The 26,668-nt window shown below is 42.1% G+C and overlaps 2 protein-coding genes across 3 annotated transcripts in view; both read right to left on the bottom strand.

Annotated features, from left to right (window-relative positions):
* smo (smoothened, frizzled class receptor) overlaps positions 1-7,644 on the bottom strand; it is a 30,107-nt gene extending 22,463 nt beyond the window's left edge. The window contains exons 1-5 of the mRNA XM_055906107.1: positions 4,200-7,644; positions 2,186-2,394; positions 1,372-1,581; positions 853-1,025; positions 250-469 (exon numbers count right to left, since the gene is read on the bottom strand). Coding sequence (XP_055762082.1) covers positions 250-469; positions 853-1,025; positions 1,372-1,581; positions 2,186-2,394; positions 4,200-4,464 — 1,077 coding nt within the window. The 5' untranslated portion in view covers positions 4,465-7,644. The remainder of the gene's footprint in view (positions 1-249; positions 470-852; positions 1,026-1,371; positions 1,582-2,185; positions 2,395-4,199) is intronic.
* Positions 7,645-7,748: 104 nt separating this feature from the next.
* On the bottom strand, positions 7,749-25,219 carry tspan33a (tetraspanin 33a). 2 transcript variants are annotated; one of them, XM_055906105.1, is made up of 8 exons: positions 24,804-25,218; positions 14,276-14,333; positions 13,574-13,701; positions 12,877-12,951; positions 11,713-11,808; positions 11,213-11,341; positions 10,820-10,981; positions 7,749-10,451 (listed from the first exon to the last, which is right to left on the bottom strand). In XM_055906105.1, exons 1-8 carry the CDS (start codon positions 24,900-24,902, stop codon positions 10,350-10,352), a joined length of 849 nt encoding a protein of 282 aa, XP_055762080.1. In that variant the 5' UTR covers positions 24,903-25,218; the 3' UTR covers positions 7,749-10,349. The 2 variants fall into 2 exon arrangements, with proteins under 2 accessions (XP_055762080.1, XP_055762081.1); XM_055906106.1 differs by having other exon boundaries at positions 10,363-10,451; positions 10,820-10,977; positions 24,804-25,219.
* Positions 25,220-26,668: the final 1,449 nt, after the last annotated feature.

Genomic DNA, 26,668 nt, shown 5'->3' with positions numbered 1-26,668 from the left:
TCTTTCCATCATGAAAGACAATCATGAAAATAAATAAACTGTAGACACTGTTTGAGATTACCCTATTGCAAAATAACACAGTAACACTTAACTTGAAGCCTGCTGGTATAAAGCATTAAGATTCAGTTACAACGCATTGTGAGACTTGTCATAAGCATGTATAATGTGTTATTATCATAATTATTATAAATCGCAAATCACAGAAATTATTGTTTTCAATGGCTAAAATAAATGGTAGGTGTTCCATACCTCAGCAGTGGCTAGAATAGCCACAGTGAGGATGAAGGGGACGGACCATGTGACCATGTGGAAGTATGAGGTCTTGCCCGACAGGGGCTGGTGGGTGGTGCCCAGGGCCTTGAAGGACGTGTGCCAGGCGTAGGTCAGCATGACGAACCAGATCACCCCAGACATCAGGGAGTAGTAGACGAGGCTGAAGATGATGACACACGACAGAGTCTCGGTAGACCTGGATGGAGAGAGAGAGAGAGCGAAGGAAGTTAATGACTCAATTATTTTTAAGTGTACACTGCCATTGCATTGGCTGTATGGGTGTTATTAATTGTCTGAAAATGTCAATCAATCAGCCAACCAATCAAGTTTGAGAACTAAAGTGAACTTGTGCAAACGAACCTCTTGACTCCTGTACTAGCTAAATACAAGACCTATGAACCTCACCAGAAGATTCAATAAATACTCCTTCAAAATGTATTTTCACATCTTATCTCATAATACTCCCACTTTCTTTCAACCCCTTCAATGTGTGTGTGTGCGTGTGTCTCAGGGGGTTGGGTCAGAAGCAAAAGCCACAACTGATTGACAATAAAATATGAAGTGTTCTCCTTCACTTACGAGGGCTCCCCTAAACGCATGGTGTTGTCACTCTTACACACGATCTCTTTGCGAGCTCCATCCATGAACTGAGCCAGCCAGCCGATACTGCCCATGAAGAAACAGGTATTGATGTAGAAGAGGATGACGGCGGGGTAACGGTTTGAATTCTTCCAGTCCGCCAGAAAGGTGGCCTGTGAAAGGAGAGGGAAAGAGAGAAGGAGAGAAAAGATGAATATAAATGGAAAACACTTTTTGCTGTCCTTAGAAAGGCCAACTCACTGAAACACACAGCTCTCCACGAATTACTAACAATATCAGATAATAAAAAGCATTGTTTTGACAACTTCTGTGAAAAGCAGTATGAACCCATTATCTGAACAAGAATGGTATGTGTGTTACAATACCAGTATCTTCATTCCATTTGTAATCTCAAATATAAAAGCTAAAAGTCAAGTCAAAAAAGTTGTTTCTAACAGCTGCAAGTTACACATGCAATTATGGGTAATGTTGTCCACAACACTGCCGTGTGAAGCTCACCAGAGTGAAAAAGGTGCAGAGCAGGGTGACGGTGCCGAACACAGCGATGTAGGCGTGCATGTCCGAGTGCTCCTCGTCGGTGAACAGGGGGTTGTTGCACTGGATGCCGCAGCCCTCCACATCTTTGTACCAGCTGGCCTGAACGTCTGTCTTCACCAGGGGGGCTTCGCAGTGTCCCGACGTGTTGAACTTCAGCTTCTGCACCTCGTTCTGTCTCACCATGGACGGAAGGCACAGCAAGCTCATAATGTCACTCTGTTTGCTCTATTTTTCATATGAGGCATACGCCTCAATATTATATAGTATTTTATAAACTGGGTGGTTCGAGCCCTGAATGCTGATTGGCTGACAGCTGTGGTATATCAGACCGTATACCACGGGTACGACAAAACATTTAGTTTAACTGTTATAATTTATAATAACCTAATTATTTTGTGTAATCAGTTTATAATAACAATAAGGCACCGCAGGGGTAACAAAATGTGGAAAAAGTCAAGAGGTCAGAATACTTTCTGAATGCACTGTATATAATATATTATAGTATTATATAGTATAACATCGACAGTCATTTTATACTGAAAAACAATGACACTAGCCTGTTGACTAGATGGGTGGCTCCATGGAGGGGCCACCCACTGGGCACAGACTACAATTCAACTACTCCACGTTGGTTCAATGTCATTTCATTGAAATGACGAGGAAACAACGTTGATTCGACCAGTGTGTGCCCAGTGGGTTGACAGTGCTGAAGCCCCCTCAATAATTGGCCTATAACCCCATCTGGACACATGCATAGTGAGAGCATCTACCATACCGTGCAGCCCATGGGGTACTTGTCCGTCTCCTCACACTTGAGGAAGTTGGGCCAGCCCCTCTCCTGGTCCACGATGCTGCAGGGGCGACGCGTAGCCTGGCACAGGTGCTGGCTGGGAAGCTCCACCTGCCCGTTGTCACACTTTGGCATGTAGACGGCACACAGCAGGGGCTGGATGACCGCCCAGCAGCGAGGGGCGTTCCTCAGACCTGCATGGGTGAGAAGGGAGGTGAGGGACAATAATGTAGCTTGGGTTGACTTCAGTAGACACCAAATGGATGAGAATGCTCCTAAACTGAGAGAAATTGGCAGGTAGGTACCATAAGAAACACTCATTTTCGTTTTTCTGCAGTGAAAAATTTTGCTACGGTGTGCCCTAATGAACACGAACCTGGTGCTCCAGCCTGTTTGTGCTTTATCAAACTCCTCTCTGGGTTTGTTCATTCATTGTCATGCCAACTATCTAAGTACGGTATGATATGACAACTATAATAGTGTTGGCTACAGCATATACAGAATGAGACCAGTCTGGATAAAAATAATACACATTCATCACTTCAGTGTGGTGAGGATGATGATCACTAGGGTCAGGAGATAAGTAGGACCTGGATGTTGATGATGGTGGCCACTAGAGTCAGGAGATAAATAGGACCTGGATGTTGATGATGGTGGTCACTAGGGTCAGGAGATAAGTAGGACCTGGATGTTGATGATGGTGGTCACTAGGGTCAGGAGATAAGTAGGACCTGGATGTTGATGATGGTGGTCACTAGGGTCAGGAGATAAGTAGGACCTGGATGTTGATGATGGTGGTCACCAGGGTCAGGAGATAAATAGGACCTGGATGTTGATGATGGTGGTCACTAGGGTCAGGAGATAAATAGGACCTGGATGTTGATGGTCACTAGGATCAGGAGATAAATAGGACCTTGATGTTGATGATGGTGGTCACCAGGGTCAGGAGATAAGTAGGACCTGGATGTTGATGATGGTGGTCACTAGGGTCAGGAGATAAGTAGGACCTGGACATTGATGGTGGTGGTCACTAGGGTCAGGAGATAAGTAGGACCTGGACGTTGATGGTGGTGGTCACTAGGGTCAGGAGATAAGTAGGACCTGGATGTTGATGATGGTGGTGACTAGGGTCAGGAGATAAGTAGGACCTGGACGTTGACCCTGACTGGGATTGGTAGCTGGGTCCAGTGCCTTTCAACTCAACACCTCAGCTGTTACGGCAAGAGCTCCAAACCTCTTGATGAGGCAGCTAGCGTTACAATATCATGCACTTGGAAGGTCACTAGTTGTGTGGTCTGTTGTTTTTCCCATGGTGGGGGTGGGGACGGGAACCACTCTACAGATCAGCTGAGGATTAGTGGAAGGAAACGCAGGTTGATGGCTCACTAATGAGTGTTTATGCATGTGCAGGAATATCTAACACGTCAGAGAATCTTTTATTTTCCTTTCTTTATTTGCTCTTAATATTAACCCCCATTTCCTGCAAAAGTCCTATTCCCATGTATTTGGTAATTACAAAAACTATCCATTTGGAGGGGCCCTCAACATTTCATTGCCTAGTTAACAGGCTATACTATACCAATTAACCTACTGACCTCGCATGTGACTATAACCAAATCTACCATAATGTTTAATAGCACAGTATAATACATCTTATTACATAAATATTATATAGTGCTACTTTTTTTTACTTATAATAGAACATTATGTTTATGTCAAATGGCAAGGTTAAGACTAAATAATCACAAGCGAAAGTTCAATGAATAATCACTAGTGAAAGTTCAACGTATAAAATACATAGATTTTATTTTACGTTTCCTTTTGCAAATGACAATATGAGCATCTATATTTTATCCGATGCTAATAGAGGGAGTGGGGTCTGCACTTAATAACACAACACAAATGTATAATACGTTTGTCAATTAATAGAATTTCAATTACAGTAAATGACCAACATGACCCCTTTGTACCTATGCTTATTAACCAAATACAGGCTTACCAGACCACATGGCCAACTTCTCAAATGCTTCGTCTTGGGTACTTGAGTCTTCAGCCAAGACAAGAGACGTGTGCGTGTACGGTAGTGGGGACCCAAGACAGGTATTATACTTCAGCACTTCACATGTTGTAGTTTTCTTGCAGAAATCATTGAAAATTGTTTCGTTTCTCTGTACCGTTACCGCATGAGTAGCCTGAAAGGAGGCAGCCCAAACGCAAAGCATCCCCAACACACCAACAATGGCACTCCAGCCATGGGAAGACATCTTGGAGATTCAACGGTGCAACTTTGTTTCCAGGAATGAAAAAATTATACTTTGTATTCCAGTAATCTTAGAAGTAACCGTTAATAAAAATAGCACGAAGTGCTCTTGTTCATTTGATGCCGAATGTAACATTATGATACAATGAAACGAAACGTTTTCCCAGTTTTCACGCAGTCCCGAACTTTTTCATTTAGCATGTTGTCGTATAATCCTTAATTTATCACTGGAATTCCCTACACACAATCCGATCGCCACCAAAAAACGAAAAATGCATGATATTCAATTAAAATCAAGTGGAACTATTCCTTCCGCTGTTTTTGTTGGATATGCCTATTAAAAAGAAATCAAAGTAACAGATCCACCCTCCCCCACAACTTGCCGTGAAAAGTCTGAAACTGTAACATGATCTCTAGTCTACGCGCTCCATCCCCCTCGCGCTCCCACTTTCCCCTCTTTTGCTGAAAAAACTATTTTCATTTGATCTGTGTAGGCCTATCCCAAAAAAAGGCCGTTTTGGGGGATTCCTATAGAATTCTGCGATGTGTCTAATGGAGTTTGGTCTTTGTTTTTCTCGCTTGCAGTCGTGTCTGCTATTTTGTTCTGCCTCTGGTATGCACATGGTGGGGGAGAGCCAAAGTAACAAAACGCTCTCATCCCATCCCCCTCTCCATGGGTAAGACTATGCCTTATAGGAATACCAAAAACAATCTCTCTCCTGCTAGGACAGACTGCAGTAGAAAAGCCATCTGTGTACCTTTATTTCGTATGCTTGTTTGTTTAATCGTCCGTTCATTTAGAGCCTTTATTTCTGACATAACACATTTGTCAAATCAATCACAATCAAATGGTATTGTCACCTGCTTCGTAAACAACAGGTGTAGACAGTGAAACGCTTACTTATGGGCCCTTACCAACACTGCAGAATACAATAAATAAAACAAATCATATTTAAAAAATAGTAACACAAGGAATATATACACAATGAGCAATGATAGCTTGGCTACATAACTGGAGTACCAGTAAGACACTCACTTTGCTCATTTCCAAAAACAAGTAAAGAAAGATCTCAAAAGACCCATACTGTCCTCCACTACTTACATCTGACCCTACCTCCTATATTTGCACTTGTTGCTGTTAAGAATTAGTAGATTTGCAATCATAGACTGATCAGTTATGTTGGTGTGAACAAGCATTTCAGTAGTCTCTTCAAAAGTACTTCAAATCTGTGAATAAACTAGAGCCTCACTTTGCCATACAATTTAAATCTTAGTGATTATGCGAACACAGTAGGCTATATTTCTTTGTCAGCCCACTCCAAAGACTGTTCATTCACCACCACAAAAATGGTAACTGCGAGTTTATCCGCCAGTGGCATGCCAGTAGCCACTCAGGGAAAGTTTGTTGTCGTGGACATAAACAAGTAAATTATCCACTCCTTAGGCTACTTTGATTCTAAAAGATCAGACAAGATTGTAATTTTCTTTGCTTAAATTGCACAGTTTTTTAAATGAGTATGCAGCCTACTGTATGGGTGTTGGTTGGGGAATGGGATGGCCTGGTGGAATTAGAAACAATTTATAACTTCATGGCATTTTGGATGTTGAAAAAAAGTTTGTCTTGTTTATTTCCTTGCAGTCCATATTAATTCAGTTTCCTAGGAGACCCTCATAATGGAAATGTGGATTCTCTCTCCCAGTTAAGGTAGCACTGCTCTTCACCCGAATGAGCCCTCAAACTGACCAAGAAAAGTTCCAGAGGTTGATTATAAGTTAACTGTAAATTAAGCCATAAGTGACTGACATTGGTCAGATTTAAGATTCTGTCTATTTCAACCAATGGGACAGCCACACTGTAGATTTAATGAATGTTTCATCATTCACATAGACAGAACACCATACAGTCTCAAACAATCCTCTTCATGCTTGTGATGTGATCAAAAGCCTCTCTCTAACCTGACCATTATGGGGCAGTGTATTAGATGTAATGCTCCAACAGCCTACCTCCTGCTGGTTGAAATGACACTGGATGTTTTGTTTTTGTCCTGTGCTGTATGAATGAGGGGGGCTCCATGTTCCCCCATCGTTTTCTCTGAGTGAAGCATTGGGCCTCCTTAAAACCCACAGCAACATGGCTGTCTGAGAATGAGTCAGGGAGAGACCAGGACCACACACAGAGCACGTGGGCCCCTCACTGGAGCGCCCGGCCAAATCTCTCTTGCTTTCTCTGCGCGCGCACGCACCAGAAGAGAGAGACAGACTCACATCTACAGGTCAGTTATTACAGCAGAGAGAAAAGTGCCAATGTGACTTCTCATTTCATAATGGTCTGTGTAACAGAATGTCCCCTGGAATACATATTAGTAGTAGGGACTGTGCCTAAGTCCTGTGTGTTAATGAACCTGAGCCTTCCTACAGAACACACTGTCGCTGATGTCTCAATGCCTGCCTCTGAATAACTTCCCCTTAACACTGACATTATGAACACCTGGCCTGTAGGCCTATAATGTTATAGTTCATGCAATTAGTTAAAACAACTGCAGGGCCATGTGCACAAAGCAGAAAGGTGTATGGAGTAGAAGTGCTTCACATGCAGGATTGTGTGTGCTCCCAAGCCCAGGCACATCAGATTTCAGGCCAGGAATGCATCTAAGCTCAGGTTTTCATTCGCCAAACGGGGTGGAGAGGAACCATTTTAATGTTTTACATCTGACTGTTCACAGCTATATTAGACTTTCAGCCCCAACTAGCCTGGAATGAACTTCAGTGTTTGCAACCAAATCATGAACATCTAAAAATATAAATACACTCAACTCACTTATAATTTCCCCTGTGTTTCTAATTCAACATGTTGTATTGTGGGCAGTAGCAAGACCATACTACACTTTTGTTAAGTATTGCAACCCTGGCTGGTACAATCTGTGAAACTGCAGATTAGACAATAAAACAAAATACATTTGTTAAACTGATTGACTATAGAACACACATTTAGTCTTTGTGGATAGCGTACACAGCCATGCTTTCACTTGATACTACTTGCTGCAGTAATAGAACATGGAGCTGTGTAACCTGTTGTCACAATGGTCCTATTGAAGATTATAAAGAGGTTGCAGTTCAGTAGCCATTTATGCCTATATCCATGTGTCATTTTCTCTCACGCTACCTCAACCCCTATGTCCTCATCACCCACCCACTGACAGGTCACAACAAGCCATTTGGGAGCACTATACATTGAAAGAATGTCATGAGACACTTAAATATACAGTAACACTTCCTTTTAGACCACCGTTTCCACTGGTATTTACCTGCTGTTTATTAGGACAATTACAAATGGTGTCATTGGGTAGTTTCTGGCACTTAATTACATGAATTCAACACAATTGGTAACCAACTAGCTGATACATGGATTGGAGTGCTTGTTGTGATGATTCCCAAAGAAACAAATAAAGAATTCATAAGCTATTGTCTTTACATAAGAGAGTAATTACCATTGTACCACGTACATTCAAAGTAAATACTCTCTGTACCTAAGGGGAATTGGGAAAATAATTTTAACATGTAAAAATGTGTTTTTTGAATGTTAATTCTTAGGATTTTACATGGGTCAGTTCCTAGAATGAATTCCACACCCGTCTGTACCGTTTAAATACAGTGCTAACCAGTAGCCTTGACCAGTAACAGTATGTTGACCCACATTTTGAGAAAACAAAACTGGTATTCCCAGTGGACCTAACTGGGTCGTGTTCATTAGGAACAAAACGGACTAAAACAGGACTTGTCCCATAGGAAGCGCTCAATTTAATTTCCGTTGCGTGCTCTAATGAACACAACCCCGGTGAGGGGAAATGCCAACAGGGCTAGCCGACGGCCCAACATGGTTATGTTATGGAGAGTAACAGCATTAGTGTAAACTCCAGTGTTGCAGCGCTTGCCAATCTAAACACCAGTGCTTGTGTAAAGGCGTTACGGAAAATAAGACTGTTTATTATAAAATCAGGCCTTTCTGTTGCGCTTTCAAATGGGGAAATCCCCTAGTAGCTCAGTGAGTAATAAACTACAATTACATTATTGGTCTGTATTGATACCCACAATGCTTCATATGTAAACGATATGATTTATTGAAAGGAATGTATTTACAGTCAATTTAGCTTGAAATATACACTTACTGGCCAGATTATTAGGTAAACCACCCCGTTCGCGAAAATGGTCGCTCCTACAGACAGTGAGTCGCTTGTCAATGGCTTGCTATATAAAGCATGCAGATAGGCATCGAGGCATTAAGTTGTTGTCAATTGAGTGTTAGAATGGGCAAAACGAGTCACCCAAGTGACTTTGAGCGTGGTATGATCGTTGATGCCAGGTGCGCCGGTTCCAGGATCTCAGAAACGGACGGTCTCCTGGGCTTGTCTAGGGTTTACCGAGAATGGTGAGACAAACAAAAATCGTGCAAGCTAACAGGCGGCATCTCGAAACGCACAACTCGTCGGTCCTTGTCACGGATGGGCTATTGCAGCAGGTGACCACACCAGGTTCCACTCCTATCAGCTAAAAACAAGAAGAAGCGGTCCCAGTGGGCACGCGATCACTAACACTAGACAACTGAGTGGAAAAACATTGTCTGGTTCAACGAGTCAGGATTTGGCGTAAGCAGCATGTCCAATGATTTATTTAAGCAATCATGCTCGAGGGGGTGTGGTATATCGCCAATATACCACGGCTAAGGGCTGTTCTTACGCAAGACGCAACGCTGAGTGCCTAGGTACAGCCCTTAGCCGTGGTATATTGGCCATATACCCCAATCCCTCGAGGTACCTTATTGCTATTACAAACTGGTTACCAACATAATTGGCACAGTAAAAAGAAAGGCTTTGTCATACACGTGGTTTATGGTCTGATATACCACAGCTCTCAGCCAATCAGCGATCAAAAGACCCAGTTTATAAAACTTGTTATAGCATGCATGGCAAACTACAGTTGGGAGATTTAACATACACACCATTAGCTAATGAGCTTTATTACATTACTTGGGTTTGCTCTTCCATATTTGAGAAGTGCCGACAGAATTGTCTTGTTCTCAACCCTATGAGAGTATTAGGGGATAACTGGATGGATATAAATAACAGATCAATGGCGTAAACCGCATTGACAAAAGAGCAACTGGACAGAGTCTACATTATTTCAGCAGTGTTTGTACTCCGGTTGCTGGGTTTTTTCCCTTTTCAATAAATTACAGATCGTGCCATATTTGAGATGAGTCAAATGACGAATAGGTGTGAATGGAGGAGTTCTCCATTGGCTGTCTGGCTGGAGTACTTCCTGATTAGATGCATTCCTTTTAGCTCCCCTGGGGCACAGGGTGGGCAGAGTTTCAACACTGACCATTCCATTGGTCATAAAGTGAAAACGCTAACCATCCGGGATACTGGGTGAGCTAAAACGAAACAAGCAGACATTGACACACTGTCCAGGCATCTGGACTTTTTCGGAATCTTGGTTTCTCAGCCATTTCACATGGGTCTTGTCCCTCAGCCACATCAACCCATTCAGGAAATAAACCATTGGTTCTGGTAGCTCAGTTGGTTAGAATATATACTGAACAAAAATAGACATGCATAAGAATCAAGAACGCAGAAAGAGAGCAGACCACTTCGACGTCTCGACTCTTGTCAAATGGTGGATCATCCAACCAGAATCTTTGGCCTCAAAGCCAGTCCTTGCACCATTGAAATGATCAAGCAGCCTTGAAATTGAACAACATCTACATGAAAGCTTGAGCCCCATCCAGCAGAAGGGGGTAGAATTCCAGACTCCCACACCCCCTGGGTGACCCTGGGGTTGATGATCTAGTCCTGGTCCAGTTTGATCGGGTAGGACCTAATCATGACCAGGTTACTGCCAAGGGTCTGTACGGTGCTGCAGGTTGTAGTTCTGAAGCTCAATCTGGTCCTTTATCTGGTTGATCAGAATCTGAGACAAAGTGATCCCCACCAGCTAATGACAGAGAGAGAACACAGGAAAACAATAGAGGCTGGGTGAGCAATGGAGTGACTTTAGAGAAGTAACTTCACGTGGTTCCTGACCCTCTCTACACTTCTAGATGATGTGCCCATAGAGTTACAATGTGAATCTAAATAGACCAGGGCTGGGGTCAAATTAAATTGAAGTCAGTCAATTCAAGAAATAAACTGAAATTCCAATTTAACAATTAAAATAACTACATCTACTTTCAATTACTTCTTAATAACATGAAAAGGAGAAGCTATGTATTTCTAATGTTTGATTTGAAGGAATTGAGTGACATCAATTCGAATGGACCCCAACCCTGAAATAGACTATACAAGTGTGTGTGTGATGTTAACCTGTGGGATAGCCAGACCCAGGGCGATGCCCCCTAGCATGAACAAGTTGCTGTGGATCCAGTTGACCAGCTTGTCGATGCAGCCATTGGTGTGGATGAAGGCACCAGCCTGCAGGAATGGCAGCTCCTGCATCCCCTGACCACACATTGTGTTAGTGACTGCCTGCAGAGAGAGAGAGAGGGATACATTTTAATTACAATGCACGTGCACAAGAATGCACAAGCACATACATGAGCATGCACATTGTGCTCTGTTGAAACTAAACCACACTTGACAATAAAGTGGAACATAAAAATAGCACACTTAACTGTAGCCTGTCATGATTTAACCACTGTAACAAGTTGCTGGCAAGATGATTGTAATACCCCAAGGCCCCGATCTCTAACCCCTGACCTCATCTTTAGACAGCAGGCAGCAGGAGAAGGGAACAGAGCAGCGCTCTCGGCTGCGGTTGTCTGTGGTGCAGTTGAAGTACATGTTCTGAGACCAGTCGGTGTAGGTGACACCTCCACAACAGCTGAACTGAGGAGACGAGGACAAACAAGTCATTGGTAATGGATTGTATAGCCTGTGTAGTCAACAGCTGTCAGTCTGTATTTGTGTGAAACTCAGTGTGGTGTGTAGATGTTGTCTTTTAACTCAAGAGCTTGTGAGACACATTTCTGATTAAGACCTATACAATGAACTGAACTGTTGTTTTCAGTTGAGGACGATAGAGGAACCTAAAAGGGTCATCTCAAAACCTCGACCAAATCTGACAGAGACCCTTCAATACTGAATAAACAGTAGTGTAACTACCGTCGCTGTACAGTACTTGTTGAGTTCAACGTGTATTATTTGGGAACAACAAGTATTACAGTGAGACAGTGTTGTTTTCCAGTTATACTCCTCACCTCTTTCTGACCAAAATCGATGAGGTTCTGTAGGTCAATGTCATCCCTATAATGAACGATGGCATTGTTGATAATCTCACTCACTTTATTCCGTGCCTTTAGAAAATACAGAAAAGAAAGATGACATTTGCTTTAAATAATTTGTTTAGTCAATCAACTAATACATTCAATTGTACCCTGAGCAAGACAAGATTGTTCCCACAAGCAGGGGCCATTGAATTACACACATTTATTTATCCTGAGTAAATCCTGGTAATATAATACCCCCATAGTTAGAAAACAGACCTGACTTTCTTTAAGCTGCGTTCTATGTCTTGACACACATGAACACACACGCAAGCAAGCACGCACAGTGGCACGCGCACACAAAGTATACACGTGGTACATTCCTCTGAAAACCAACAGCCTGCTGCTGGGTGAATTAAATCGACCGGTGAAGTGCATTTGAAGGCAACTAGCAGCAGAGGGCGCTCTCTGACCACAAGTCACAGACTGGCAAACAGCCCCCCCAAAAAAATACTTCTTCTAAATGTACATTAGCATTTTTGTCGTCATTATCATATTTCTGACCCTTATCTTACGGTAATTACTTAAATGAACTGATATGAGCACTAACGGAGCCAATAGAACATTAGAAAGCCAACCATATTCAACAGTCACAATGTATGAAAGTCTAATCCAAAAGCATGGCTTTCGTTGGCTGCTCTTGTAAATATTGTGAATTCACTGCAAATCTTTCTCTTTTAATGATTTCTATTTTCCTCTTGTTGTATATGCTGTGTGTACGTTTCAATTAAGCAGATTTTATTCTGCACAAGAACTGCCCTTTGGGGACAGTAACAATCTATTGAATTGACCTCAAAGAGAGATGTTGCACTTCTTTAACAAGAACTGGAGAAGGACAGAATATTAGGACCTGGTTATGGTATAATGACCTAGCTAGAGGCCGGGGTGGAGGAGACGGGACGTGTGGGAATGAGTTCCCAGAGTAAAATTCTTAGGGGGAACCGACATGTACAGTTTATTATTGGCAATAAAATGCTGCATGATACAACCAATATAAATAATTCCCATAGTGATACCCCCATAATTCCCAGTGATACCCCCATAATTCTCATAGTGATACTCTGATAATTCTATCCTTTCCTAGTGGAGATACAGTACCTTATCTGAGAAGACGAAGCCCAGGACACCTGCAGCTAGCTGCAGCAGAAAGATGATAGTCAGGAAGATGCAGAACTGGAGTAAATAAGGAAGGAAGGAAGGCAGGAAGGAAAGAAAGAAAGAAGGAAAAAGAGAGCGCGAGAAAGAAAGAGAGAGAGAGAGGGAGGAAGAGTTAATAATTTGTTCAGTCTGAGGGCATGTCACTCAAGTCTTATGGATAAGAATGTATTAGCCTGGTAATCTTTCAGGGGTCAAAACCCCCCATCAGCAGATAACCTGAGGAGGACTAAAGTATCTCATACTAGGCTATTCAAATGATAGAGCACAACACAGCTGATAATTGGCAGTGGTCCAATTCCAATATTGTTAGAATGCATCCTTCCTTCCAGCCTGCCTTCCTTGAGGTAGAGATCACTGATTCATTCGTTTGGCTACGTGAAAGCACCATTTCTATCTTATTGCCTTCACCCACCAATCCTTAACAGATCACTGATTTCTTCAAGGAAGGTAGGTAGGCATGAAGGTTTTATTTATCAAATATTTACAAGTCTGCATTGTGGGGAATAGGTTCGTAAGTAAGCATTTCACGGTGAAGTCTACACCTGTTCTGTGTATTCTGTGAATGTGACCAATAACATTTGATTTTGATTTGAGGATGCTCTTTTAAAAAGAGTTAGAAGTGGGCTAGACCACTGACTGTCTGTAGGAGGCAGATGTTCTCTCTGAGGGAGCCCACACAGCCACAGAAGGTGATGAAGAACATGAGCACCCCCACGATCAGCAGCAGGATGGCAGGGTCCACCGCTAGACAGGCCATGGCTGCCTCTGGGAGAGGGAGAAAGAGAGGGAGAGAAGGGACAGAGAGCAAGTGAAAGAATCATGTACCGGAGAGAGTGGAGAGAGAGAGTATACGTGGCACCAAAGAGTGAGAGAGAGAACTTGATTTGTTTACAATGACTGAAGTTGGTTCTTATCTTAGAAGGAATTACAAACATAGTGGGGATATTCATCAAACCTTAGAAGAAGTTGTGAGCCGTTTGCATATTTGACATTGCTCCTAACAGAGGGACCTTTGGAACCACATAAAACAAAATGACATACTCTATAAACGTCCTGTACGTCCTGTACTGCCTTTGCATTTCTGCCTTGGTGTTGCGACCAGGGTCGTGTTCATAAAGGCACAAAACAGGAGAAATGGAGTGAAACAGGATGGGGTGAGACTACCTGGTCCAATAAGAAACTCATTTTCGTTTTCCGTTGAAAAACGTTTAGCTACAGTATGGTGCATGACCTAGGCCTATTGAACTCAGTCTGAAAGCACCACTAGAATGCCATACAAACAGCTCTGGAAATTCACACTGAATGTATGCATCGATTGAGTCAATGGAGGATCACTTACCGGCATGTTTCATCATCCTCGCGTAAATGCCAATAGACATCAACACCAATGAGATCATCTGATAAAATTAAAAGAAAAACGTCACGATGTTATTTTTCTTGTTGTAACTAGGCATATGGAGTAGAACGATATGAAAGTAGACTAAATATGAACCTGGACATAGTGTCTTTGTGAAAGTATAACACAGAAGAAAGACACGCAGTCTCAAAGGAGGAGAACAGGAGGGGTTTAAACTGTCCAAAGCAGATGTTTTTATCTCAATATCAAATCATTAATTACCTTACTGTGATTGTTTGTTTTTGACCATTTTAATTTTAAACAAAAATACCTTCTTGGCAAAGAGCAATTTCTCAATCAAAAATGTTTCTAGGATTGTCTGGGAGTTGTCTGAGTGGGGAGGGGAAAACTGAAAACTAGCTGTTATTGGCAGAGAGGTTAGGAATTATTTTTGTATTGGTCTATTACCAAATGTACTACCTGGTGATGTCACAGGCAGGCCAAAAGTACATTTTCAAACAGCTCTTACAGTAAAAGGGCATTATCATATTCACAATATTATTCCAACCTCAGTGTGGAAATGTATATAAAACAGTAAGGAGGTATGTGAGAAACAGCTCACTCTGGAAATGGAACTCTTCTCCTTTAAGAGCAGACCATCTTATAACTCTATGGAGCAGATACACACACAGCCAGGCAGGAGCTAGGGGATGTCACTCTGCTGAAGTGAAATTTAACATTCGACTACAGAAACTTTAAGCTGCTTTTCAGAACCAGAATCTTCCCCCTGGAGACCTCTGAATTGTATAAAACATTACATTTTTGTTTCCGTCTGATTCTGAGGAGAGAGAAAATACCCATCCACACAGCAGAGAGTGGAGAGAGAGAGGTTACTGTAGCAGGTGAGGATAAGTCATCTTCCTGCTACACACACCCTGCTATTAATCCTTTCTGGTTAAAGTCGGATTTTACCTTTAAACTACAGTCGTGGCCAAAAGTTTTGAGAATGACACAAATATTAATTTTCACAAAGTTTCCTGCTTCAGTGTCTTTAGATATTTTTGTCAGATGTTACTAAGGAATACTGAAGTATAATTACAAGCATTTCATAAGTGTCAAAGGCTTTTATTGACAATTACATGAAGTTGATGCAAAGAGTCAATATTTGCAGTGTTGACCCTTCTTTTTCAAGACCTCTGCAATCCACCCTGGCATGCTGTCAACTAACTTCTGGGCCACATCCTGACTGATGGCAGCCCATTCTTGCATAATCAATGCTTGGAGTTTGTCAGAATTTGTGGGTTTTTGTTTGTCCACCCTCCTCTTGAGGATTGACCACAAGTTCTCAATGGGATTAAGGTCTGGGGAGTTTCCTGGCCATGGACCCAAAATATCAATGTTTTGTTCCCCGAGCCACTTAGTTTTGCCTTATGGCAAGGTGCTCCATCATGCTGGAAAAGCCATTGTTCGTCACCAAACTGTTCCTGAATGGTTGGGAGAAGTTGCTCTCTGAGGATGTGTTGGAACCATTCTTTATTCATGGCTGTGTTCTTATGCAAAATTGTGAGTGAGCCCACTCCCATGGCTGAGAAGCAACACCACACATGAATGGTCTCAAGATGCTTTCCTGTTGGCATGACACAGGACTGATGGTAGCGCTCACCTTGTCTTCTCCGGACAAGCTTTTTATCCCGGATGCCCCAAACAATCGGAAAGGGGATTCATCAGAGAAAATGACTTTACCCCAGTCCTCAGCAGTCCAATCCCTGTATCTTTTGCAGAATATCAGTCTGTCCCTGATGTTTTTCCTGGAGAGAAGTGGCTTCTTTGCTGCCCTTCTTAACCCCAGGCCATCCTCCAAAAGTCTTCGCCACACTGTGCGTGCAGATGCACTCACACCTGCCTGCTGCCATTCCCGAGCAAGCTCTGTACTGGTGGTGCCCCGATCCCGCAGCTGAAACAATTTTTGGAGACTGTCCTGGCGCTTGCTGGACTTTCTTGGGCGCCCTGAAGCCCTCTTCACAACAATTGAACCGCTCTCCTTGAAGTTCTTGATGATCTGATAAATGGTTGATTTAGGTGCAATCTTACTGGCAGCAATATCCTTGCCTGTGAAGCCCTTTTTGTGCAAAGCAATGATGACGGCACATGTTTCCTTGCAGGTAACTATGATTGACAGAGGAAGAACAATGATTCCAAGCACCACCCTCCTTTTGAAGCTTCCAGTCTGTTATTTCAAACTCAATCAGCATGACAGAGTGTTCTCCAGCCTTGTCAACACTCACACCTGTGTTAACGAGAGAATCACTGACATGTCAGCTGGCCCTTTTGTGGCATGGCTGAAATGCAGTGGAATTTTTTTGGGGGGATTCAGTTCATTTGCATAGCAAAGAGGGATTTTGCAATTAATTGCAATTCATCTGATCACTCTTCATAACATTCTGGAGTATATGTAAATTCTCATCATACAAACTGAGACAGCAGACTTGTGAAAATTAATATTTGTGTCATTCTCAAAACATTTGACCACGACTGTACATTAAAAAGGGTTAAAATAAGCTCTGATAAGTAGCTCTACAGTGAAATTCAGTAAAAGTATGATGGCTTTAGAATGAAGAACTGACTTATTCAAATTAAGATTAGCTCTCATCTTCCTTGACTCATCCAGGAAGTCTATATTTTAATATTTTAATGTGTTCCAGAAATCGTGTCCCCCAGTAGTGTGCTGTCGGAAGAGCAGTTCCTGTGTTCCATCTGTCTGGATGTGTTCACTGACCCTGTCACCACTTCATGTGGACACACCTTCTGCATGGCCTATATCAGTGGATACTGGAATACCACTGAACTGTGACAGTGTCCAATGTGTAAGCAGAAGTTTTACACCAGACCAGAGCTTTGCGTCAATACTTTCATCGCTGAGATGGCTGTTCAGTTTAGAAAGTCTGTTAAAGGGGAAGTTCCCAGCATCCCAGGCCAGCAGCCTGCCGAGCCTGGAGAAGTGTCCTGTGACGTCTGCACTGAGGAAAAAGCTCAAGGCACTGAAGTCCTGCTTGGAGTGTCTGACCTCCTACTGTGAGACTCACCTGCAGCCTCATCAGATAGCACCAGCACTGAAGAGACACAAACTGATCGACCCTGTGGAGAACCTGGAAGACATGATGTGTAAGAAGCACAACACACTCATGGAGCTGTTCTGTAGGACTGACCAGACGTGTGTGTGTGTCAGTTCTGCACAGAGACTGACCACAAGACTCACCACACCGTCCCTCTCGGGGAAGAGTTTGGGGAGAGGAAGGCTCATCTGGGGAAGATGGAGTCACAAGTGCAGCAAATGATCCGGGAGCGACTGCAGAAGATCAATGATATCAAAACGCTCAGTGGAGGTCAGCAAGAAAGACGCACATCGAGAAATAGCAGATGTGCAGTTCTTCACTGCTCTGGTAGAGTTCATTGAAAGAAGCCAGGCTGAGCTCATTGGAGAGCTCAAAGCAGCAGAGGCGGGCTGAAGGGCTCCTTAAAGAGCTGGAGCAGGAAATCACCGAGTTAAAGAGGAGAGGCACTGAGCTAGAGCAGATTTCACACACTGAGGACCACCTTCATCTAGTCCAGAGCTTCCCATCCCTGTGCACCCCATGAACACCAGGGACTGGACTAAGATCAGTGTTTACTGTGATGTGTGTGTGGGGAACTTAAGGAGAGCTGTGTCTCAGCTGGAGGATACCGTTACCAAGGAGATGGAGAAGTTGTGTGATGCTGAGATGAAGAGGGTCCAGCAATGGGCAGTGGATGTGACTCTGGACCCTGATACAAGACATCGCTATCTTGTTCTGTCTGAGGACGGGAAAAAAAGTGAGAGATGGATACAGGCAACATACTCTCCAATATGATCTGGAAAGAAATTGGAATATTCCCAGTGTCATGGGAAAGGAGGGCTTCTCCTCAGGAAGTTTCTACTACGAGGTGCAGGTTGAGGGAAAAACTACTAGGTTTGGGGAGTAATTAAAGAGTCTACAAACAGAGCCCTCCTGTTACGGTACCCTGAAAATGGATTCTGGAATGCAAGACTCCTAGGTGATTGGGTCTGTCCTATTGGTTGCACCGCAATCTGCCTTAAGAAGAAGCTCAGGAGAGTGGGGGTGTTTGTGGATTTTGAGGAGGGTCAGGTCTCCTTTTATGATGTGGAGAACAAGTCTCATATCTTCTTTCATTGGCAACACTTTCACTGAGAAACTATATCCATACTTCAACCCTGGTTGTTATGGTGGTGACAACTTAGCCCCATTGGTCATCTCTCCTGTCAATCACACAGATTGACAATGAAAGGGGAAAACATTGATTATCAGTTAACACCCTGCAGAGGTGCTGTAGGCCTACGAGTCCTGAACTTTTCATGATTCTTAACTCAACCATTGTGGTGACTTGAACTCAGTCTTGATCACTAGCCTTCTTCACATTGCAGGCCTTAAATGCTCAAATCAGTTTTAATTTCCAAATCCATTTAGGAATAGTGACTGTCCAAACAGCAAGTTACAAGTGACCAAATCAGATGTGTGTGTGTGTTAAGACTGCAGTCATTTGCTGACAAGGCTATGCTAGTTGTTATAGTAACGATGGGTGTGTGTGCACAGTGGCATAGGCTGATTGGTGGTGTGGTGCTCGTGCTTCCTAGCACTCAGAAGTTATGTAGCAGGCTAAGGTGACGACTCCTGCCATGGACGTTTCCCAGTTGCTTTGAATGTTCAAAATCATAGTGCAAGGACACTTTTAAAGCCTCAAAAGGATAAGATGATCCAACTTTCAAAAGGAGTCCTTTTTGGCCACAGCAGTTAACTGACTAGTTAGGTAGCTTTCTAGCACATTCACTAATGGGTTTGTAAACAATTAACTAGCTAGTTGGCTACCACATGATCTTGTCAAACTGTCAACAGAGTAGCTAGCAAGCAACACAATATGCCAAATAACAGTCTAAAAACCACTTGATAATTCAGATTTGACCGTTCAGACACAAATCTGATTCCTGGCCATGTGACGTATCAGACTTCAAACCACCTATGAAGGTAGTTTGAAATGTGGCTTGAAATATCCTATTCCATGTGCTTTTTGGCTGTTCGGACTGCAGGAAAAATAACAGATGACAATGGGATATGCAACAACAAAAAAAGGATTTGAGTCACTTCCACCTGCCATGTGAACCAGGCTTTAGTTGTTCATTAAAGTTTATCTCCTTCCCATAATTCAACATGCTATCTACAACTCTTGTATTACCTAACAAGCCTTATTAATATACACTGAACAAAAATATAAAACCCAACATGCAAAGTGTTGGTCCCATGTTTTATGAGCTGAAATAAAATATCCCAGAAATGTTCCATATGCACAAAAAGCTTTCCTTTCAAATGTTGTGCACAAATTTGTTTACATCCCTGTTAGTGAGCATTTCTCCTTTGCCAAGATAATCCATCCACCTGCCAGGTGTGGCATATCAATAATATGATCATAGAGCATGATCATTACACAGGTGCACCTTGTGTTGGGGACAATAATGTGCAGTTGTGTCACACAACACAATGCCACAGATGTCTCAAGTTTTGAGGGAGCGTGCAATTGGTATGCCGGCTACAGGAAAGTCCACCAGAGCTGTTGCCAGAGAAATTAATGTTAATTTCTCTACCATAAGCCGCCTCCGTTGTTTTAGAGAATTTGGCAGTACATCCAACCAGCCTCACAACCTTAGAGCACATGTATGGCATAGTGTGGGCGAGCAGTTTGCCGATGTCAATGTTATGAACAAAGTGCCCAATGGTGGCGGTGGGGTTATGGTATTGGCAGGCATAAGCTACAGACAATAAGAACAATTTCATTGATTCAATGGCAATTTGAATGCACAGAGTTACCGTGACGAGATCCTAAGGCCCAGTTTATATTTTTGTTCAGTATACTAAGCTAGCTATTTTTCTTTATGCTATTAACTGTAGCTTGAAAGATTGTCGGAGCACAAGCTTTAGCATAAGCAAGGAACTTGTGACTCAACTCCAACGCTAGTGACTTGGGACTCTAGTGGGACTTGAGGTTTAGTCACTTGACTACAACACTAGCAATGTGTATGTAACTTAAAACTTAAACAAAAACAATTCAGTGCATGTCAGAACAGAACAGAACCATTGCAAAGTGGATGTGCTGTAGTATTTACACTAGTTTTAGTCAGAGTGAGTAAAAGTGGCATACAATGTAAAACTAAATTGGATTCTCAAATATACAGTTTAGCACACTGAGAATCATATAACGGAACCAACAAACAACGTTCAACTAGTGACTTTATCCATAATAGGCTGATGGTTCACAGTTCAGAACTAGTGAGTTGGGATATGTTCTGTTCTATAGAGTTCGTTCTCGTTTGACTAAATAAACAACTTGGCAGCGATCAGAGGGCTTTTCTTATAATGGCCCTTTCACTTTTTACTCCAACCTGCAGCTTCACCAACATAACAAGGAGCACACAGCAACCCCTCTCCCACTCCAGTATCCAGTTACCACACCTTGCACTTTGGAGGGAAAAGCCTAGTCTGTCCTCCGAGTAAGGACTAGTCTTCCTCTGCACAAAGGAGGCTAAATGGATAGTTTACAAAAACACTGTTGTTATGTATGCAAAGATAGAGAATAAACTCTTGAGACACCTATCCAGTCATTAGTTTGAGTTGAGCGATTCATTGGTTGTGGTGTAAATTCTGCCCTCTAAGTTATTTAGGGAAAATGGAAACAGAAAATGAGCAGCCATCCTACAGCTCTGTACCTCAAATGGAATTACCATGTGGTCACTAGAGATAGATATCTTCCTTGGTGGTTTGTTCAGATAACCTCTCACACCATAGTTCACATTTGTAGCAATACTGATGACTCCCTCGCTTTTAACAGTCTATGCAGGGTGTTAGATGTGTCCTTCCAGACACATACTCCAGCTAGCCAGGGGGGGTGAAAAACGAAGTCAAAAATGCATTCCTCACAGCCAGAGATGCAAGTTTTTACAAGATCTTATCCTGTTTGCACAAGGCCGAAGAGTAGCTCTTGCTTGTGGTACGTTGTGAGGGACTGGACTGTAACAATCAGGAGTTTGTTTTTAGGACGTCCATGTTCAAACTTGTAAAACAATGTAGAAGTGGCCAGGGGTGGAGATGGGGGGGGAAACCTGGTTCCGTCCGCATTCTGGGAGTGAAATCATTTTGACATGTAAAAAATTGTTTATGGTGAATGAAATTATTTTACATTAGTGTGTTCCTGAGTTACTGTTTTTCCATGTCCACTTCTGCAGGTGACCCATGTGGTAAATTTAGCAGATGTAATGATACAATTATCATACATAATGAAGAATAAAACCTGAAAGGAAAGTATTTTGAGGGCACATCCGGGTGTGGACACACTGACACTGTAGCCTACATGTTGTTTTGCACATAGCTAACCTCAAGCCCTGTCATTTCCTGTTTATGAATTTGTCTTTATCTGCTATGCATAGGAAGGACTAGCTCTGGTCTCGTTGCACAACCAGAAAGAGTTGCCTCTGCTAGTTAATTAACTCCTCTCTGTTAGTAGAGGAAGAACCTACTAAACAACCTGGACAAGAGCTACGGTGTTAGTAGAGGAACGTGTACTAACACCCTGGACCAGAGCTATGGTGTTAGTAGAGGAATGTGTACTAACACCCTGGACCAGAGCTACGGTGTTAGTAGAGGAACGCCTACTAAACACCCTGGACCAGAGCTAAGGTCTTAGTAGAGGAATACCTACTAAACACCCTGGACCAGAGCTAAGGTGTTAGTAGAGGAATGTGTACTAACACCCTGGACCAGAGCTACTGTGTTAGTAGAGGAACGCCTACTAAACACCCTGGACCAGAGCTAAGGTCTTAGTAGAGGAATACCTACTAAACACCCTGGACCAGAGCTAAGGTGTTAGTAGAGGAACGCCTACTAAACACCCTGGACCAGAGCGAAGGTGTTAGTAGAGGAAGAACCTACTAAACACCCTGGACCAGAGCTAAGGTGTTAGTAGAGGAAGAACCTACTAAACACCCTGGACCAGAGCTAAGGTGTTAGTAGAGGAAGAACCTACTAAACACCCTGGACCAGAGCTAAGGTGTTAGTAGAGGAAGAACCTACTAAACACCCTGGACCAGAGCTAAGGTGTTAGTAGAGGAATACGTACTAACACCCTGGACCAGAGCTAAGGTGTTAGTAGAGGAATACGTACTAACACCCTGGACCAGAGCTAAGGTGTTAGTAGGGGAATACGTACTAACACCCTAGACCAGAGCTAAGATGTTAGTAGAGGAATACGTACTAACACCCTGGACCAGAGCTAAGGTGTTAGTAGAGGAACGCCTACTAAACACCCTGGACCAGAGCTAAGGTGTTAGTAGAGGAATGCCTACTAAACACCCTGGACCAGAGCTAAGGTGTTAGTAGAGGAATACGTACTAACACCCTGGACCAGAGCTAAGGTAGGCAAACGTTTATGCTAGGTTTCCGCTAGTTATGGAGTGTAAACACAGCAGAACTGGACATAAATCCACGTCAAAACCTATTAACACTGCAAATCAGTACGGACTAAAACCCAACACTGGAAATCCCAGTCTGCAATAACAAGGCTGCTTGTTCTTGCGTCTTAGTCAGAAATCCCCTTAAGTGTTGAACAGTGAGTGAAAGTTACGGTTCCCCCAAGCACCTGACAGTAGGCTGACACATCTGTACTATCAATTTGCGTAGTTTGCAAACTTCTGCTTCCAGAGTTGTTAATGTTTAACAGCTGGCTGCCTTTTTATAGTTGTTATAGATATTCTGTACTTAAGGACAACGTTTGGGGAAGTAGCTAAATCAGGCAGCATGCTGACAATCATAAACAAAGCAGATGTCATGAGATCAGGAGCATTCAGTGGCACATTTTTCCCCAGATGTTTTTCTGTTGAACAGATCGTGAGAGATGATGGCAGTGGGGAAAGAGAGAGCGAGAGGTTGTGTCAAAGGGCACTAGGCCAGATTCTAGCCTTTGCCGACACTATAGACATGTGTGCCTACACTGACAGCCAAGGCATGGGATGATTGCCTATGCTGTGCGATGTTAAAGCAGGGCCCATATCAAAGGTATGAACTCAATACAGAACGCCAAGCCTGGATATTTCAAAGAGCTCCTATCTCCTAATGTGTCATAGGTTGCTCAGAACAGCGCCGACACTAGTGTCATCACCATCAAAGGCACATCAGTGCTTGGTGACACAGTGATGGGGGGGAAAGGAGGATGGGGTCCTCCTCACATATTTTGATATGTGACAAGGAAAGCTCATTCAAAAGGAAAAAAATGGGGCCAAGATTAGTTTCTGATAGTCAAACATGCAAAATGCAACTGTAACAAGCATTTGATGAAGTCTAGCAACAACAAAAAAGAAAAGAGCAAATAACACTCACAGATAACTGTTTCAACAGCTTTCTAGGATGTGATTGAAGTATCTAAAAGGCATATTTGATACGCTCATTTGACTGCTAAACAGATTTGGAGAGGAGAGTGCATGGGCCCCCTTTTCACAGAACCCCATGTTGCACCATCAGCATATGAATAAATGAAACTTTGTGTTGCTTGGCAACAGCTTGGTTAAAAAAGGAGTTGTGACAGTGGACTGGCATATACAGAGCAGTGTATAATGGAGTTTTGTTTACTGCTCCTTTTGGTTTTCACATTATTATTGAAATGAGAGTCTGGGTCCCCTCTATATAAAGACTATTAATTTAGGTCTAAACGTATTCTAGCAGCCAACGTCTATCCAGACTAGGTCCATTATTAATGGAGTAAAATTGGTTATTTAAACACAAATGAGTTCCAAAACAAGGTGACACTTTGACCAATGAGAGAGCTGCAAGTATGTGCAGGCATTCCTTAGCATGCCTGTAGCTCCATTCCTCACCACTATCACAGCTGTGATGTTGTAGCTGCTGTTTAAACATGTTCATCAGCAAATAAGCACTCCTTTAGTATGACACTAGTAGGAGTCATTGGTGTCAAACATGAAGCAGAATACAACCTCTACTTCTCGATCATGTACTCCTTTGAATAGGCAATATTGGTTATTTTCCAAGGTTAAGGATTGATTATGATTGTTTTGTAGCATAGAAGCAAAGGCATAAAAACATTGCTAAATGTTTCATCTTATTGAATATGTTGCCTGAAGGCCAATGGTTAGAAAAACCAGCCCAGTGAATGGTCATTAGGGGGGGGGGGCTTTTGATATCATACATGATTGTATCACATAACTATTTTGTGGGGCTTAGAAAGAACGTGTCTTCTTAGTGAGGCGGATTCTCATGCATTCACGCAATAATAAACTAACAGCCTAAATGAACGATTAACCAGTATTCACAGCAAATTTGTACAATGAAAATTTGTACAATGAAAATGTGTGCGTAAATTTAAATTAGGCAGAGTGAGGTGCACAGATTACGCAAAATCAGCAGACAAAACCAGCAGAAATCTAAACATATTAAATACTTACCCAAAATATTAAGTTAAAAAGGAAAAGTAGATATTTGACAACTTGACTGACAAAGCTGAACTCTTTATCGTAAGTCGCCAGCGCGGCTCTTTTCCCCATGGTTAAAAATCAGAATTCCCAATCCGTGCGTAAATGTAGGCTATCACCTTCCTTGGTCTTTCCGCAAGAGTCCAGGTATATCAAGGCATTTATACGTGCGTTTATAGCTACTTTTAATTTACGGAGTAAAGTACTGTAGCCTAAGTTGTAGGGCGAGTCACTTCTCACACTCGGTGGTTCTGGATTCCTATTACATTTCCTTATTCAGACAAGTCTAGAGAAAATAGGCTACATACACAACAGAGACACGAACAAAAGCCTACAGCCGCAGCGCAACCTTGGGTTTGTAAAGAGGGCGTCTTTCTCAGTATTGTGCGACGTGGGTCACCTGTTTCAAAGTTGCTTGTGCTACTGTGATTAATGATTGACGGATGTAGCCGAATGCGTAACTTTGAATTTGTTTGGTATCTGCAATGTAATCAATTACAAAACAATACAAAATAAAAAACTATTAATTTGCTTTAATGAATTAAAACATGATTAACAAACCAATGTTATGTTTGAGGTTTGAGGCTATAGGTGCATTTGACTACAGAAGATCAAACTGGTACACAAATTACACAATAAATACACACTTGCTCAAGTTTACATGATTTAGCCTAACACAGTGTCAAATATCTTTAATTTTAAGGGTTTGTCAGTTTGACATTAAAGGCCCAATTAGCCGTTTTTATATCAATATCAAATAATTTATGGGTAACAATTAGCTAAGTACATTAATGTAATAGATTTCAATAAAAAATGGGCAAAAAACTATTTCTCAAGCAAGAATTTTGCTAGGACTTTCTGAGTGGTCTGAGTTGGGAGGGGAAAACGGAAAACTAGCTGTTATTGGCAGAATTAGGAATTAGAATACTAGACGAGACTTGACACTTCTTATGATGGCCGAAAGGTCAGCCATTCCGATCAGATATTGTGTAAAATAATACATTTTAAGAATTTAAAATGTAGCACTCACAGCTTTCCAAGAAAACAAAAATGTAGACATTTAGGATCATGTATTTTAGAGGCTACTTATACAGAAAATGTGTATAAAAACGGTATTTAAAATGATCTGACAATATTTTAATACACAATTTCAGGTATATCACATGCCTTACATGTATTTTTCTGCATAAATCAAATCTGGATTATGCCTCAACGGCCATTCATAGACTAGTTTGGATTTGTCCCTGACCAATTTGGCTGCCATTTTCACTCCATTCTGGAACTTTGAGGGTTTATAACATAGACCCCTCTAGCAATTTAATTGGATCTCTATGTTTGGAGCTCTCTTTGTTATTGGTCTATTAACCAAATTACCGCCTAGTGACGTCACGTGGCAAGATGAAACTCCCGCCCATGCAAACCTGCTGATTAGAAGGTCCTATGTCGATTGGATTTTCAAGCAGCAACTATCAGGATTGTTTAAACGCTTTTACAGTGTTAGTTAATCAGCTGTTGTACAATTGCTACAAAACATAGAAAAACTGAACTTTGACTGCAATGGGCATTTAAATAATCTGACAAAGTGTGAATGACTCAACATGACAGTTTTGTTTAGGTCATGGCTTTGTCCGGACATGCAGAATTGAGACAGGCAGTTCCTTTGAGATTGATGTTGTCATATGATTACAAAGTAAAACAGATGCACAAAGAGAGAACAGTGAATAGTATTTATGCCTTGAATTGTGAGGAAATTCAGATTACCATGTGCCTTCATCTGAGATCACCATTCTTTTTTTTTTTTTTTAAGATATACAAAATAAAATAAAAAGGACCAAATA

Source organism: Salvelinus fontinalis, chromosome 39 (genome assembly GCF_029448725.1).
Source record: "Salvelinus fontinalis isolate EN_2023a chromosome 39, ASM2944872v1, whole genome shotgun sequence".
NCBI classification, from domain to species: Eukaryota; Metazoa; Chordata; class Actinopteri; order Salmoniformes; family Salmonidae; genus Salvelinus; species Salvelinus fontinalis.
The sequence above is the reverse complement of the archived record's forward strand: the minus strand, read 5'-3'. Positions and strand labels throughout refer to the sequence as shown.

Excerpts from the sequence above, each read along its gene's own strand:
- tspan33a (XM_055906105.1), bottom strand. The coding sequence starts at position 24,902 with ATGGGGAAAAGAGCCGCGCTGGCGACTTACGATAAAGAGTTCAGCTTT. Across the intron at positions 12,952-13,573 it reads ACATCTGCCTCCTACAGACA|TTCTGCATCTTCCTGACTAT; the intron begins GTCAGTGGTCTA and ends TATTTACTCCAG. Across the intron at positions 10,982-11,212 it reads GCCTGCTGTCTAAAGATGAG|GCAGTCACTAACACAATGTG; the intron begins GTCAGGGGTTAG and ends CTCTCTCTGCAG.